This window comes from Cyphomyrmex costatus, unplaced genomic scaffold (assembly GCF_001594065.2).
Source record: "Cyphomyrmex costatus isolate MS0001 unplaced genomic scaffold, Ccosl1.0 scaffold133, whole genome shotgun sequence".
Taxonomy (NCBI): domain Eukaryota; kingdom Metazoa; phylum Arthropoda; class Insecta; order Hymenoptera; family Formicidae; genus Cyphomyrmex; species Cyphomyrmex costatus.
The window spans coordinates 202,542-218,965 of NW_017275315.1; the positions used below are offsets into that span (position 1 = coordinate 202,542).

At 36.7% G+C, this 16,424-nt stretch overlaps 1 protein-coding gene across 1 annotated transcript in view; it reads left to right on the forward strand.

The window, feature by feature from the left end:
• The first annotated feature begins 262 nt into the window (after positions 1-262).
• Prosap (SH3 and multiple ankyrin repeat domains prosap) overlaps positions 263-16,424 on the forward strand; it is a 33,073-nt gene continuing 16,911 nt past the window's right edge. The window contains exons 1-2 of the mRNA XM_018551011.1: positions 263-271; positions 732-749. Coding sequence (XP_018406513.1) covers positions 263-271; positions 732-749 — 27 coding nt within the window. The remainder of the gene's footprint in view (positions 272-731; positions 750-16,424) is intronic.

Here is a 16,424-nt window from a genome sequence, read left to right on the forward strand (position 1 = left end):
TTTTTTTTTTGATAATTTTTTTGTATTTTTCTAAAAAATGTATAAAAATAACATTTTTAAATACATTTTTTAGATGAACATAAATGAAAAAAAATTTTAATTGTAAAACAATTTGCGCTGAATATAATATGTGTAAATACCGTTTATACATTTAATGAATTTATAAGGTAGAAGAGGTATCTTCCTTGGACACTTCACCCGAGTAATAAAGAGTTGATAAATGAGTATTACCATTATTATATTATAGTTTATTGTAAGAGAAATGCTCATCGTATGCGGTTATATCTAATTCATCCTGGTACAGCACCTTAACGATTTGTACATGCATTTGTATTATTTATACATTTATTATTCATGTGTATAGATTTATATATATTTGTCTCGCGATGCGCGTGATCGCTAATGATCGTGTATTTTCTGACCTGTGGTGTTGTTGTTGTTGTTGTTTTTGCTTTTGCCTCACCTTGCACGGGGGCGAAATATACTCTACACCCGCCACCAACCACCAACCGCCACACCTGTGCTACTATCATCTCGTGTTGTGGCTTGTGGGGCCCTATCTACGAACGCGCGTACCACCCCCCTTCGTATGAACGAACAAACGAATATCGCAAATGCCACGCGAAAAAAAAAACGCGCCTATCTCGGGGCCCTTCACCACCCTCCACTTCCGGTTGTGTTACGGATAAACCGCCAACACCGCTTCTCCATCCCTTTCGAGCGTCTCGCAGGTGGCCACTTGGTACAGGGTACGTCTTCACTATTACTAATAGCATGCGACCACGCCTTTCGTTCCTCGTCGATCGATTGTTTTCGCTCCCCCTTTTGTATTTGTCGTTTTGCGCCGATTTGCATGGCGAAATGAGAGAATCCTGCGACGACTTAAAGAGGAATCCGAGATACCTTTTTTTAATAAAAAATATATTTATTATTACATTACTCTTGGAAATAATGTAGCTTTTTGGTTTTTGAAATAGTCGATAGGATTAACTTAATTAATAAAGATATATGTTTCTCTTATGAATTATTACCTTTTTACGTATTACTCGCGTCATATTTTCTGACAAATTAGGTTTCGTGCATATGTATAACGTGGAGCTGTTAACTTTTGGTTTAGTGAATTTGCAGAGAAAGTTGCATTAAAGCGCTGTCGCGTCGCGCATTTGTTATACAATCCGGTCGTGGTAGTAGAGTTATGTAAAGTGATTATTTTTATTCATTTGCTAACAAGCTATACGATTACGTAGCGACAGTTAATTTTTCCGTCTGCTTTCTTTGTGTCTGCCGTTTAATATGCATTGAATATCTATGGATAAATAACGAAACAAGAACTTGCATTAAAACTAAGGAATTGAACGATATGTATAATACTTTTTATACATATAATTAAGGATTTTGTATTATTTCTTACGTTTGCGTGACTCTCTCGAAGCAAATACTACGATTTATCTGTAATACAGAATGGGGAGATTAAACGATATATTTACAAATTGTATGGCTTAATTTTGGCGAAGTGTCAATTAGCATGTTTGTGTACAATAATTTGTCAAGGTAATTTAGCAACATGATTGTCCTTAACTATTAGTTTTTGCACGATAATAATTGATAGCACGATTGTTGCTCTGATGTTCTTAAACACGATGCGGACAGTTAAACCAAACAGTAAATTTTTTTAACTGTATATCATATATATTTATATATATTAATTGTTTTATCTGTATATGATAATTATTACACTTTCTAATCTTCTTACGATTTATTCTGATTGTTCTCATCGCGCCTCTGTGTTTTTCGAATGTTTGCATTGAGATTTGTTTCTGCTCATGTTCGAAAACGTCGGCGAAAACAATCGTGACACACGATTGCATGCACGATTTGTAACTCGTATAATCGAGCGGCTACGTGCTGTCTGTGTGGAACCTGCGGTTTCCGATATAGGTATCTGTATGGTTTATAGAATAATACTTGACAAATTTACACTTTCCGGGTCTAGATGAAATATCAGAAATTGTGGGATACCCGGAATACTTAGCCGCTCGAAATCACGTTTGAGACTATGGTTCACTCAGGTGTGACATTTCAGCGAAGGTACGTCGCTATATGTATTGGAGTACTGATAGCGTAAGCCACGTAGGAGATTCATTTTAGCGCGTCGAAATATACGTCGTAATGCGCTTTTTAGCACGCGCGACGTTACGCCGCGGTTTTGCATCATATAATGCGTTTTGATGTAATACAAAAGCCCGAAAGGATATCCGCGATTCTTGCCGAGCAAGTGTCCTCGATCGAGGTCGCGCGCCATGCTGTCGACCTCCTCCAGCGAGACCGCGATGGTGCAGCGCTGCCTGCTAATGTTGCTGCTGTGTCTCTCTGACGTTGCTGTACACGGTGACTTTCGTTTTCGCCGGGAGGTTAACGAAACCGTTGAACCCACATCGATTGCCGCGTTGCGTTCCCGTAGACGGCATGCAGTAGTACCGACCATCGTTCTGTACAGACAAGAACCTCTTTCAAGAATAATTCTACAGAAATTTATGAGCTAAAATTTACTTACAATTTACAATGTTAAGTTTTTTCGGAATATCTCTCTAACGAGAATTCTTTTCGGCAGTAGAATTTTATTGTTTTTTTTTAGAGATTGCATATCTGGTCGCTAAATTTTTCGGTATTGCTGCGAATCTCCCCTTTTTAAGAGATAACAAAAAGCTTCTTTTTCTTTTCAAAAATTTTTGAAGGTTTAGATTTTTTCTTCAACACTTTCTAAGTCATGCATTTTATGAAAAAAAAAAATGCATAGAACGTTCCTTATATTTCACGCGCAATTTGTAAAAGCAGCATCTCAGAAGCCTCGCACATATAAGTTAGGTAGAACATTGTTTTTTCTTTAATTATTTCCATCGTCTATTCGTTCAGTTGCAGCTGGCGAAACTATTGATCTGTCGAGGCGACGCGCCGCGTGCTTCTTAAGTCTTACACGTCGGCCAAGAAATTCGTTACCCTTTTTGTTACTTACCTTCCCACCAGACACTCTAAATACCCCGCGTGCCACTAACGACGCCAGCTCGTTACTCCTTTCGTGTATATCGCTTTCGATCACCTTGGCCTAAGGGGCCCATTCTCGCGTTAAAATTGCTCCACCTTCACCCCTATCTTCTTTCTAGAGTTTATTCGCGTCCTGGTATCCTCTCGCCTTCGCCGATCGAGAATAGGATACGGAACCCTTACACGATTCGCCAAAAGTTGTTTAAAAAGAATAGAAAGAACAGAAATAGCAAGGTATGAAGAAGACGAATAAATAACTTTTTATTTATTTATCAAAGTTTTTACTGCACGTAATTATTATTCACGTGAAAGATACATTTACTTTGTCTCCGCGTTAAATTTTTTATGATTCGATAATGTGAATAACGATAGTTTTAACAATAGTTGATCCTTTAATCCAATATAATGCGGATGATTTATGTTAATTCGATCTTAGATATTTCTAAGCTATCAATATGCGTCTCGATAAAATCTTATTATTAGACGACGATAGTTAGCTCCTGGAAGCAATTGCTTCAAGATCGCGACGTAGTCGCATGGTGCTTATCGCCGCAAATGTGCATGATCCACCGATATCACTGTACCGGAACAGACCGAATATTACCGGCACAGCGATAGTATATCGCCGCATATCCCGCAAGAGGATCTCGGCGCGGATAAATTCACCCTGGCGAGAGCGCCAGAGGATCCGTGGCAGGATCGAGAAGGCAGGACCTCGTAGGCGTAGACGATCACCGTGATCCACGATTGTGTGAACCAGGATCATCCTTTACTTCCGATAGGATCGCGCCCCCCTTTCTCTTTCTCCATCTCCTTCACGGCTTCGGGCTATCTACGCGTCGTCACTTTGTAACGCATATTTTTCTCGCGCCTGCACCATGTAATAATGTTCCCTTTATCTTTATCGGAAGATATAATTTGTATTTTGCAGAAAAAAATACCTAATTTTTTTACACGCGCGATTTTATCGAGATAAAAAAATTTTTTTAAAGAACTTTGGTTTACGTTTTTAAATAACATATTTGACAAATTCTTTTTCTAAATTTTAACCAGAAATAAAATGATCTTTATTCAGATTTAGTTAGATAATTATTAATATAAAAATATTGATATGGCCAAAAATTGAAGTTACTTGATTAGCATTTGTTATTTTTTAAATATCTCGTAAAGTAAACGTTTGGATAGCAGAACTTTTCACATATTAGATTAGAGAAAAAGTTTTGCGGTTTTTGTTAGTTCGAAACTATATATACAATATCTTCGTTGAAATGAACAAAATTTAAATAAAGAAAGAGGTTTTAAAGCTTGAAATCTCTACTTTCAAAAGGTTTTTATATAATTTTTTAGTTTATGTGACTTTGGTAATTTGTAAATATAGAAAACTACAAGTTGATGAAAGAGTAATTTTTGTTCTCACTTTGTGAGTCTGTCGTTTAACGTGAAAACTTAAAGCTTTTCCTAAAAATTTGTTTTTAAAAAATGTTCCTACGATTTTTTGTTCCTGAGTTATTCGCGAGTTAAGTAAAGGAACATTTTGATTTTAATTGCTCATAACTCCGTTAAAAAAATTATTGTACCGCAATTAAAAAATCAGATAATAAAATTGGAAAACAAGACCGTTTATGTGAGTACATCACCTTAATTAAAAAAATCAAATTCTTAAAGTTGAAATTTTTTTCTCTATCGAATGTTATATTCGTTATTTTTTTAAATGTACAATATACAATTTTGAGCTAACAAAATACTACAAAACTTTTCCTCCAACCCAATATGTATGCACATTTTCTATAGTGGAAGTATAGACAGTGCAAAAGGTGATGATTAGATCGATTTCCACGACGGATATAGTTGCCCTTGCACATGTTATCGATTCCACAAACAAGTTCAAGTCGACGGTATGTGATTACATCCGCATACCTAGACAACGTATCACGAGTAAAATGACACAACCAGGAAATGAATGAACAGTGTATATACGTAGGACTAGGGAGAACGAAAGATTCTACCGTCAAGATCGACAAATCCTGTGCCGCCCTGCCGTCGACACGGAACAAATGCGCGTGAGTTGTCGAGCGAGTACTACATCGATCTATTTATATCGATCGTATGCCGTGAACTGGTACGAGAATAGATCGAATGGAGACCGATGGCCAGAGAAGTTTTCCGCTGTACACGGCGGGAAGACGTCTTCGTGATTTTTAAACGGCAATATAACTTAAATTGAGAAGCAAGAAAATTAGCAATTATGAAAATTGCCAAGTAAATAAGAGAGTGGGCGAATTAAGGGTAAAATCCTGGCGAAGATGTGCAATTTTCGAACCGACACGATGGAACACATTGGAGTCAATTACGTGGTTGGGAGATCGTAGGAGTCTCAATCGAATGCGGAATCTTCTTCGCGAGGAAACCGGATACGGACACGCGAGAAGCATCCGCGAAGACACGTGGTCTTCCTCGAAAAGGGATGAGATGCAGCCTTGATTGTATCCCGCTCTTTAACCATCGTCGTTGGATAACTCGGTGAAACGTAGCGTTGCCGCTTATTTCACGTAATTGCTGGTGTTTTTTGGCGGGCAGACTCTTCCGAGGATATGCGCATCGGATTGGACGAAGCTCGATCACGCCAGCGGCAAATCGTCCTCATTCCTGAAACATTTTTACCGCTCATTCAATTTAGCGACGAGTATTTACTCTTCTTACTAAAAACGCCCATAGCGACTTGCTTAAAAAGGAAAGAAATAGCGCGTGAGCTTATTAAACGTTTATTAAGTATACATTTCTCGCGCACGTCGCTCGATGACAATCTTTCTGCGAGATTGCAAAGTTATTTTAGAGTTATCAGTTTAATTAACATGCATAGTACTCTGTCTGCAAACGTATTCTTTCTTCAAAAATAATACTTACATATATATATATATTTATTTATTTATTTATATACTTATTTAAGTATATTTATTAAAAGTTAGAAGAGACGTTCTAATAATTTTCTAGAGAAAAAGAAAATTATTTTCAACATATTTTAATTGTTATTAATTCAACAAATAACCATACATTTATTTTATGTTCTTCTCTCGTTATTTAATAATTTAGCTTGGAAATCATCATATGACGAAGAGAATTTTTTCCTCAGAGCGAACGATTAGCGATATTAAAAAAACACGCTGCGCTATTTTCACTCACATTCGTAGCTGCGCGTCTCCTAGTCGCGCTCTCTTTAGAGAAAAATGAATCGAAAAGAGGGAAAGGTTCATTCCTCGTTTCGTTTTGTGTATAACGTCGCTTCTTTCAGTCTCGACGAGATCTAACCATGCGGCAGTAGCTGGTAACTGCAGCAGCCTTTTACCCGGGGCTGCTCGAGTGCAATCTCGTATTCATGAATTCCTTGTACGTAGCTCTCCCCCCGCGTTCCTTCTTCACCTACGTCTCCACCTCCGTCTCTGCTCCTCTGTCCCGTGCCATTGCCTGGTCTCTCATCTTTTGTGTACCGTGTGTGCGCGGAGAATATCTCACACGCGTGCAGAACTGCAGGCAACCGAAAGAAATCGCTCGACCGTCAATCGGGGACGCGCGCATGATGATCGAAAATGCAAAGTGTGCCGCTTTTATACCTACTGTTTTGTCTAGCGAATCGTTATTTGTATTGCTTACAGGCAGAGCGGTGGTTAAATGGATACATCGACCTGCTAAATCGTAATTCCGCTGTTTCTCTTCATATCCATTTGTGTAGCGGATAGGATCTTCCGGAATTCAATTTGGAACACAAATACGCGAGTACAGTACTAGCAATACGACGGTCTCATTAAAACAAGATATTCGTTCGTGTTTGCAGTTCATTCTCATTTATAATATGGTACTTGATCTAGGTTGAGCTTTAAAAAACTTGATGCTACCAAAACATCAAAAAATTCACAGTAATAACATGAATAATAAAAATCTTGAAAAATTTAACGAAACTTATTGATGGCAGTTTCTTGTGAATTATTAGATTATTTGTTATAGCGATATCGATTAATTTATGATGTTAATTACATTTCATGGATGGGTTTATTATTTCATAATTCTTTTGTTTTTTTATGTTACCTTTTGCATAATGTGATGACGCATTGCATCGATTGCACGACATATTCCAATATTCCTGCGAGATAAAATATCGATTTTAATTTATTTTTATATTGTGCGAGATTAAATTGACTGCAAGCGCGTGCAAAGCAATAAGCATTATTCATGAAAGAATAATTGTTGTGAGATATTGGAAGAAATTCTTCAACTTTTTAAATTAAGTATACATGCGCGCGTTGCATTGTGTTCTTCTGTCAACATTTTTCTTTGAAATATAAATATCTCTCTTTTTCTATATTTATGAATTAAAATAATTTTTATTTTTTTTGTACTTTGTTGCCAAATATAAAAGCGCCAAGAAGTATAAATTTTTGTCTATCTGATTATTATTTGTATAAACTCTCGCATTTATAGATTTCAGATATTTCAGAAATCGGAACCTTTTATCGATGAGTTATGCACGTACTCGTATATAATTATAGCGAAAAAGAAGAAATTAATGAAGAAATTAAAAATTGATACGCGTTCACAATAAACGAAAATAACTGTGATATTTAAAACGATTATTTTTTGTATGACTTGTTTGTCGTTATTATTGAAATAGAATTTTCCAATTACTGTAACGTTCCTTCGAAACTCAATTATTTCGAGACCTTGATTCGCGTACACATGTCGATCGTGCTCCGCGGTAAGATTGATCCATTGCGTCGCGTCCAAGCCTCTATCGAGACAAATACCCCGTCGCTATAAATAGTCTATACAAATGTGATTCTCCGGATGCCGCAGCGACATCGAGTCGTACCACAGAAATAAATCTCTCGCGTCAGACCTCGATCGGCAGTCTCCTCTTCGTCGTAAGCCACGAGGAGCTCTTTGTCATTCGTCATAGAATCGCCACGATTAATTATGCCAAACGACAATCGTTGCACCCGCCTTTCTTTCATGCATTATCTCGTATCAGTTCAGCAAAAAATAAATTGCTGGAATCCCAAGGCGAATGATTTCGCGTTAACAAATTGCTTTTGCGATAAAGTATTGCTACAGTTTTTCCTCTCATTCGCCGTATCTTTATTGTTGAATTAATTAAACATTGCGTATACACATACATATATGAAAAACGTACAATTTTTTAGTCATTATCTTTGCTGATAATTTGCTCATTTTTATTGCACAAAGATTCTATTCTATAATATATTTTATCGATAGAAAAGATTTATTAACGTCTATGTACGTAGAGAAAAGTTTTTTGTATTTGTAATTACATGTTAACATAATTATGGTTATTACTGCTATAATAATAACTGCATAATATATAATCCATAGTTGGCACAAAAAATGACTACAAATTATAGTTATTACTACCAAAATAAAGATTATTGTAACTTAATTATTATTTATAATTATTTTTGGTGCTAACTATACAAAGTGCTTAAAAAATTCATTTTACAATTATGTTTAAACAAAATTCCGGAAATTTTTTCAATTTTGGTTCTTCATTATAAAAAATAATAGTTCTAGTAACACTTTTCATAATTAGGTACTCAATGTCAAAATGTCTTATAACAAAAGAGAGTTTTGTAATTTTTTTGTACTAAAAATCAAATTTTAAAGTATAGCACATTAACTTCGCGAATTAGAGCACTTCCCCTCTAAAATACAAGGAAAAGATAATATTTCCACTGTTCAGTATTTATATGATAAATAATACACATTATATCGATTATGAGTAAAAAAACCTCAATGAATATAGGTTGAAAGTTCAATCGTTTTTGAGATATAAATAATTTTATATGTTATTATTATAATTGACTCTTATTGTCTGTTCTACTTGTTGCACACGACGTGAAAAGAGAGAAAATGAGATAAGTAGCACACTAATAGTTTGTTTGAGAGAATTACGGTCCAGTGAGGTGATCTCCCATAATTTCCTGCAATTGTAATGGTGATGTCAATTTAGATGTTATCTGGTGAAATTTTATGTATTATCTATTATTTATAAAATACTGAATTTCTTTAACACCCTATATACATATATTTGTTAATAGGACTGTACACATTTATGACTTTAATTATTATTACTAACATTACAATATATATTATAGTATATATTATAGTAATAAACATAATTATTAACATGTGATTATATTAGTCACAAATATCAAAAGCTTCAGTGTATAATATTTTAGAAATGTCAAGCTTTAAACCCTATTATTCGTATTACATTTCAGTTTTTTGATAGGCTGAAAAAATAATTTTTTGATCTCGTAACAAGATTACCGCGAAAACAACGCGGCGAGAAACCCGTGGAAACCGACATTCCATACCGGCTAACGAACTTCCCGCCGTTAATTGACAAAAATTCTCTGCCAAACGTTTCGCGCCGACTGCCAATATCCGCCAATTTGCGAGTCGCTCGGCTGACTTTCCGCATTCAGGGCCAACGAAATGCGGCTCTCGCGCGCAGTTTGTCGGTGTAATTTCCAGTTTGATTAGCCGACACCTCTGCTCAGAACGTGTACACGCGCTGCGGCACCACGCGCGCGTTCCCAAGTTATGTACGAATTGCTGCTAACGATGTAGTTAACGGTTGATTAAAATCGAGATTCATCCATTTCCGCGGAGATGGTGAGAATTTTGGTCCCTTTACCAGAGAGAGAAGTGCCGAAGTTTACTATGCTGAAGCACGGAAACGTATCCGCGGCACGAAACGAGTCCGATAATCGCCCTATAATTCAACCCGAATCGCACCAAACGGTATAGTGGCTAACACGGTGGCACAAAAACCTTATCGCGTACGGCAATTTGTCGACGAGCGAGCTTTATTTGCTGTTACGTTGTATAAAGTCCAGATAAAAGAGATAAAAATACTGGCAGATGTTATTTATTTTTCGTATCTGTCAATTTACGTCACTAAATATTCTTAACTTTCAAATGGTAATTGCTGTCGTACCTTCATTATATCTCGACGCAAAAAGGGATGGCTATTAATTCGAGAGTAGAATACGAGAGATTTTACTCTGCACATATTTTATTCATGCGCCGCCTAAAGAATTAACCCAGGACAATTTATCGCTGTTGCACAACACGATAAAGTTATGACTTGTAGAAAGTGTAATTTGCCTAATAAAACATGCTTCATAGCTAGCGTTAGTGATCGAAATATCGTCGCACGTGGAGCCCGTCGACCTCCAGAATTGATTGCCAATTACCGGTGGAACGACGCTGACTCGATTCTGCGATCTAGAAAATTGAGTTACTTGACGAAACTTGATTCGACGGCGAATATGGCGAGACCGTCTCGAGACGAAAATGTGATGTCATGTTAATCATACCTGTAAGTTTATTTTTACAGTTCTTTTTCTCGATGCCAAAATATGCGAATGACGCTCTCTGAACGTGTTTTATTTTTATACAGATCAAAAAGAAACATTTTCAGAGCACTCGAAATTGCTGTCGTAACTCGAAGATAATGAATGCTAATTATCGCGCGTGATGAATTAATGAATACGATATTCAAGTATCATTATAATAAGATGCGCGAAAAGATTCTTTACAATCCTTATTCAGGACAGTGAAAGTGTGCATATATTGACTCCGTTCTCAAAGAGTGTCAATTTACATGCATGGCTTTATTAATGATGCGTGTTATATCATATTAGTTTGTATTGTTTTTATTTACATTGCTATCATTAATCATTATAAATAATCTGACTATGTAATCGCTATTTTCTTATTATATTAACTAATGAACATCTGACACAAATTTGTAGTATTCATTGCGCACGCAAATATAAACATCGAAAAAATAAGTTTAATTGATGCGAACTGCATTCATGTAAAATGTATTAGTACGAGAGCGTCATGATCATCTTATTTGAGATTTTAGCATCTTGAGTTCACTTTTTACACGACGCTAATAATAATAAAAAGGCGATTTTTACGCGGTTAAGAAATTAAAGTACCCTTTTTGCGACGTGATTCAAGGAAAGGACGCGATAATCGCTGTTAAGCGCCAATAATAGCGACCGGTGACGAAACCGGAACCAGTTCTATAATAACCAGTTTGACGTGAGACAAAAAGCGACGACGGGCTTAAGAATCAATAAAGATGCCTAAAGGATCTTCTCGTTTCACAGCGATCTTTCCGGAAGACTAGATCCCCCTTTCCATCTCTTTTCCTCACTCACTTCCGATCGAACGATCCGCTCATTTCTTTATCTTCAATTTTTCAATAATAAATCGAATATGTCGATAGCTCCTTATACATAATTGCAATCTTTTATCGGTTTTTTAAATATAAAAATTCTTACTTAATTTTTTTAAGTCGAAGCTTTATATCGAAATTTATTTTACAGATTGAGATAAATGAGTTTCTTTAGAAATTCTAATATTTTTTCGACCATACACTTTAGCACTTGTAACTGCCTGCCATATATTGAATTAAAAGAATTAAATGACATTTATAACTGTTAATACAGTTATGTGAATGAATTAAAAGAAAGAAGATTAAATTACATTTATAGCTGTCAATATTATAAATGTAATTGAATTCTTTTAATTCAATAAGTAAGTCTTACGGAAAGATATATTTATAAATTATAACGTGTGCAAAAAATTACATCGCACTTGCTGTTGTATTTTAAACTAGGGTACCATTACGAAACATTTTATATAATGGTTTGTATTAGGGAATATGTATTAATGTGTTTTTGAAGTACAACGTTGAAACGACGGAGTGCTATCAAGATATTCAATTAGGCGCCAGCTAATATTAACGTCGATAATCGTTAAGAAATCGCTCGTTATATTTTCCACAAGGTAAATTGTTTATCTTATCGAGATTAGTCATTAACCTTTGTTCAAAAGTTAAATCCGTGTGGCTTATGGGCTCAGTATCGCGAGATCTCTCAATGCGGCATGGTAGTGCGTCGATCGCTTTTACGATAATGGTGTGAGTCAGCTTGATGGACGCGGGAGAAGATGCTTGAATAAACTTCCAGATAAATATTTGCGCTTCGCAGAATGCCTTTGCATTGTCGAGCCGTAGGATCGTTTCAAATTAAACAGCGGCCTTATCGAGCATTGTCAGATCAACCGGTATCGTCCATCTTGATAGTCAATGATTATACAAAAGTTCTTCTTTCGATTAAAAACCGAGATTACGATAACTGTGTCAATTAATACTCGTATTATAATAGTAGAAGACTTATGTATATTATTAACGTTCAATACAAAGAAAGAAATTTCGTAATATCGTGGCATATCATATTATGACAATTTTGATTGATAAAATTATCGCCAATTTTTTATAGGAGACTTTTATAGGATTTCAATATCTCTCTCTCTCACGTTGATTTTGTTCACTCACAGTTACGCATGATCGCAGAGCTCACAGTCGAACGTTTATTCGAATCCTTTTCGCGATGCGTGGTGGGTAAGCCAGCGGATGTTCAAAGAACCACTATTAAAGTCTCGATGACTGCTTTTTTCGATGCGTCCCGGCAATTTGATTTCGTATTCCGCCATGGCCGCCCCGTTTTACCCTCTCTTTTTTCTCCATCGCGTAGTCTCTTCGCCGCGTAGATCGAAATTTTATGGGTCGTATTTCCTCTTTAACGCCGATGTTGTGTCCGGCACTTCGGATGATTCCACTGGCCTTTGTGTCCGTCCTCCACCCTTTCCTACTGCCTCAGTCCTTTACCTTTCGCCTTCATTTCCCTCTTTCGCCGTTTATCGCCTTATTTTTGTACGGGCGATCGTCGTAAGTCATTGTCGTATCGTCCGATCAACAGACTTATGATCGTCTCTCGGGGGAAGTGGAATAGGATTGAGTAGATCAAATGCGACAGATATTTATTATTAGATGAATCAAGGTCTACTTCCATGAGAAATAGAGAAATGAGCAAAACCAAACGATCAGATTTTAATCGGATTTTAATGTCTTTTACTTGGAATATATTAATTATTTTACGGTACTTTTTAGTAGAACAAACGTGGGTCTCGATAGGATCCGGTTTTATTCCAGATCTCCACGAGAGATTCCCATGATTGGAGTTCTCACAAAACTCGCTCGTGCTGGAGTGAAAAAAATTGGAGTGTCGAGCCTCGGATTCGCCGTGTGGTTGTCAGTCGCGGAGAAGAACAATTCGCGGAGTCAACGACGAGGAGGATGACGATCGCCGCGGTCGCAAGAGCGAGCAAAGATCGCTGGCACGAAGGCGAAGGCGCGCCCCAAGAAGACGAAAACTCGTTTCGTGCTTCGTTGCGAAGGTTAAAACCGTAACGCTCCTATCCGCCTTGCTCGTCGCCGCACTGCTCGTGTGTGAGCGAGCGAGCGAACGAACGCGGGCGCTGGCCAGGTCGAGCTTAAACATCGGCGAGGCTGGCCCCCCCCTCGCCAGACCGCAATTACATCCCATAAAGCACGATTGAGACACGGTTCGGCCATTATTCTCCCATACAGGGCCGTACAAAAGAGTCCCGCCGTTTAACGCGGCGACCCTTTTCTCGTGCATACCTCACCTAGGTCGCGGCACGCGCGCGCGCGCGTGTGCACGTGTCGGAAGGGAAAAGTGGGAAAAGCAATGAAAAAATTTACTAAATTTTAATCCATATTTGTTTGAATAGTACTAACTAAATACTTACTATAATTTCATTTATCATTTTTTATTGAGTAAATATTTACTCAATAAAGTAAATATTTTTAGTTAACACTAAATTCAAACAACTATTTATTAAAATTTAGTTAATTCTTTTAGTGTGCACCCGATAGCTGTATTAAGAGAACTTTTCGCTCGTGAATTCTCAAGAGTATCGATGGGATTTCAATCTGAACTGCAGAAGTTGCCTTAAAGAGCGATCCACGCTATACAAGCGATTGTCTATACTTGAGGATGAGATATGTATCTTTATGAAAGTGTATCTTCCTTTAGAGATTAATATATCGTGCAGAAGAGTTTACGATAAAATCGGGAAATTTCTTTAGAGGATGTGCACAAGGGGGATTGCTCAAACGAGAGAAGGAACGATGAGGTCCTCGGGACTTTGCCTTTCGAAGGGGTCGGTCGGTTCTTTATGGCTCTCTTCTTTATGGCGAGTATCGTCGAAAAACGTTATGAACGAGGCAGGATGATAATGGTAATCAATTCTTCTCGATTCTACTTTAATCGTCGATCATTGACTTTTTCCGCTCTCGATTCCTATGACCTTGCCTCTTACCCGTTCCCCTGGTAATCGAAGAAACTCGCGAGGCACGTTTCACTATGGTGCGATTATGCCGCCTCTTTGGACTTTATGAAGCAATTACCGCGGCACTAATTAGAGTAGGAGCGCCGGTTTGGCAGGACTGCTTCATTTTTGTCCAGGATGTCGTGAGTGACGGAGGCGAACCACTCGCGAGCATCACCAAATGAACAATGCTTGCGTTCCTGTATGTAATTCTCTTTTACTCCCTGAAATTATGCGTCTCGTCTTACTGAATTTACACCAATTAGGCAAGTTTGATCTTATGCATCGATTAATAAGTCAAGGAAGGTGGATTGGAAGAACAGTCTGGTTGCATTAATTCTGATTGAAAATAATAAATTAGAATTTCCTTGAATCTCTATTATAATTCTATTTTAGATAACCAGAATATTCTAATATTGATTAGAATCTTTTCCATTTTCAACCAGAAATTTTTCTCAGTGTGCGAATCTTGATTTTCACACAAGAAACGCGTTTTCTTAAATTAATTTATTTAATTGATACTACAGACTTTTTCGTAAATACACATTACATCTCATAATTGTCTAAAGAAAATAAAAAAAATTATTCTTCGGTAGATAAAATAAATAGCTCTGTTGTTTTATTAAAAAAGGATATGTATGTGGAAATTTGTTAAGTAGATGAACTTTACTGTAAATCTGATACAAGCCCGCCTCTTCATCTTCATCTTTTTATTCATACGCGTTGCAAATCTCAATTTGACATCCCACGATGAAGCTTTGCGCGACGAAGGAAACCACTGACGAGCGTGTCACGGACGCATCACTGAGCCGGCTTAGCGAATGGAGAGCGAAACGAGGACATTATATTACTTGTAAATACGAACCTTGAGGAAAGCATGTTGAATACAGCCAGAGGAAACCTCTAAAAGTGACGGAATACAATCGTTCCTCTATAATCCGGTCTAGAATGCGCTTATGTCGCATTGTTTATTTCGGTCAAGTGTCCATATTTAAAATCTCAATGAATGATACAGATACCATATAAGTTATTGGAAAAATCTTTTAAGACTTTTTGTTGTGATATAATTAATAATAGATATCTTTCTTTTTTACGATAATTATAAATTGCAATTTAAGTCAATGCTCTCTATGACACATAAGAAAAAAAAAAAAAACGAAGCATCTGCTGCTAAATGTTCACGTCCGTTTTCTCGCTCGTCAGCTGCTTTTTTTTCGCATTTCGTGACTTTCCCATGGTCGACCACATCTCCACCCATCGGTACGGCAAGGCACGGAGACTCTCGTTTTTTTTTATGTACGAAACCTTTAATTTGGCACGTGTTGCACTCTTGGCTATTGTTGCCATGATTGTCGGGTTGGCCTGACTGTCTTCCTTCGCATCGTCGCCGATCTTTTGCGTGGCATAAATGGAATATGTGGTGATAATGCGCGGTTCTCGGATGTTCATGGCACGCGTGTTGTTTCTTGACGTCGCTTTTCGCGTATCTCGAATCGTTAATCTACTAAACGCTAAATATTATAATATCGCGACAAAGAGCGCTCCGCGCGCTATGGTGTCGTCGAACGTTGTAAATACTACTAATGTAATCGTGAATTGATTTTCTCCGGTCCTCGTTTGATATTCATAGAAAAAGAGTAGTTCGTCACATTATTCACTCTGTCTATGAATACTAAAGATATTGGCCTAAGAGAATTTTGTAGTGAATTCATGAGAACTGTAATCACACACAATGCAGAATCTTTTTAGAGAGATAGATGTCTGCTAAAAATACAATTATATTTCATAATTATAAATATATATATTTATAATTATGAATAAATAATTTTGAAAACGGAATTTATATATATATATAAATTTGTTTTAAATAAAATTACATTTAATATATTTTGTAATTTATTTTATATATAATATATTATATAATATATAAAATAAATTATTTTCATAAAATCTCTGAATCAGTTTTAAACATCAAATAATTTAAATGTTTTTATTTATTGTTTAACATCGCTGTGGAATAAGTTACATCGTATTATGTGGGTATTAATGACATTAATTATATTGATTTGGCGATATGTACACACTGAGTGCACCAT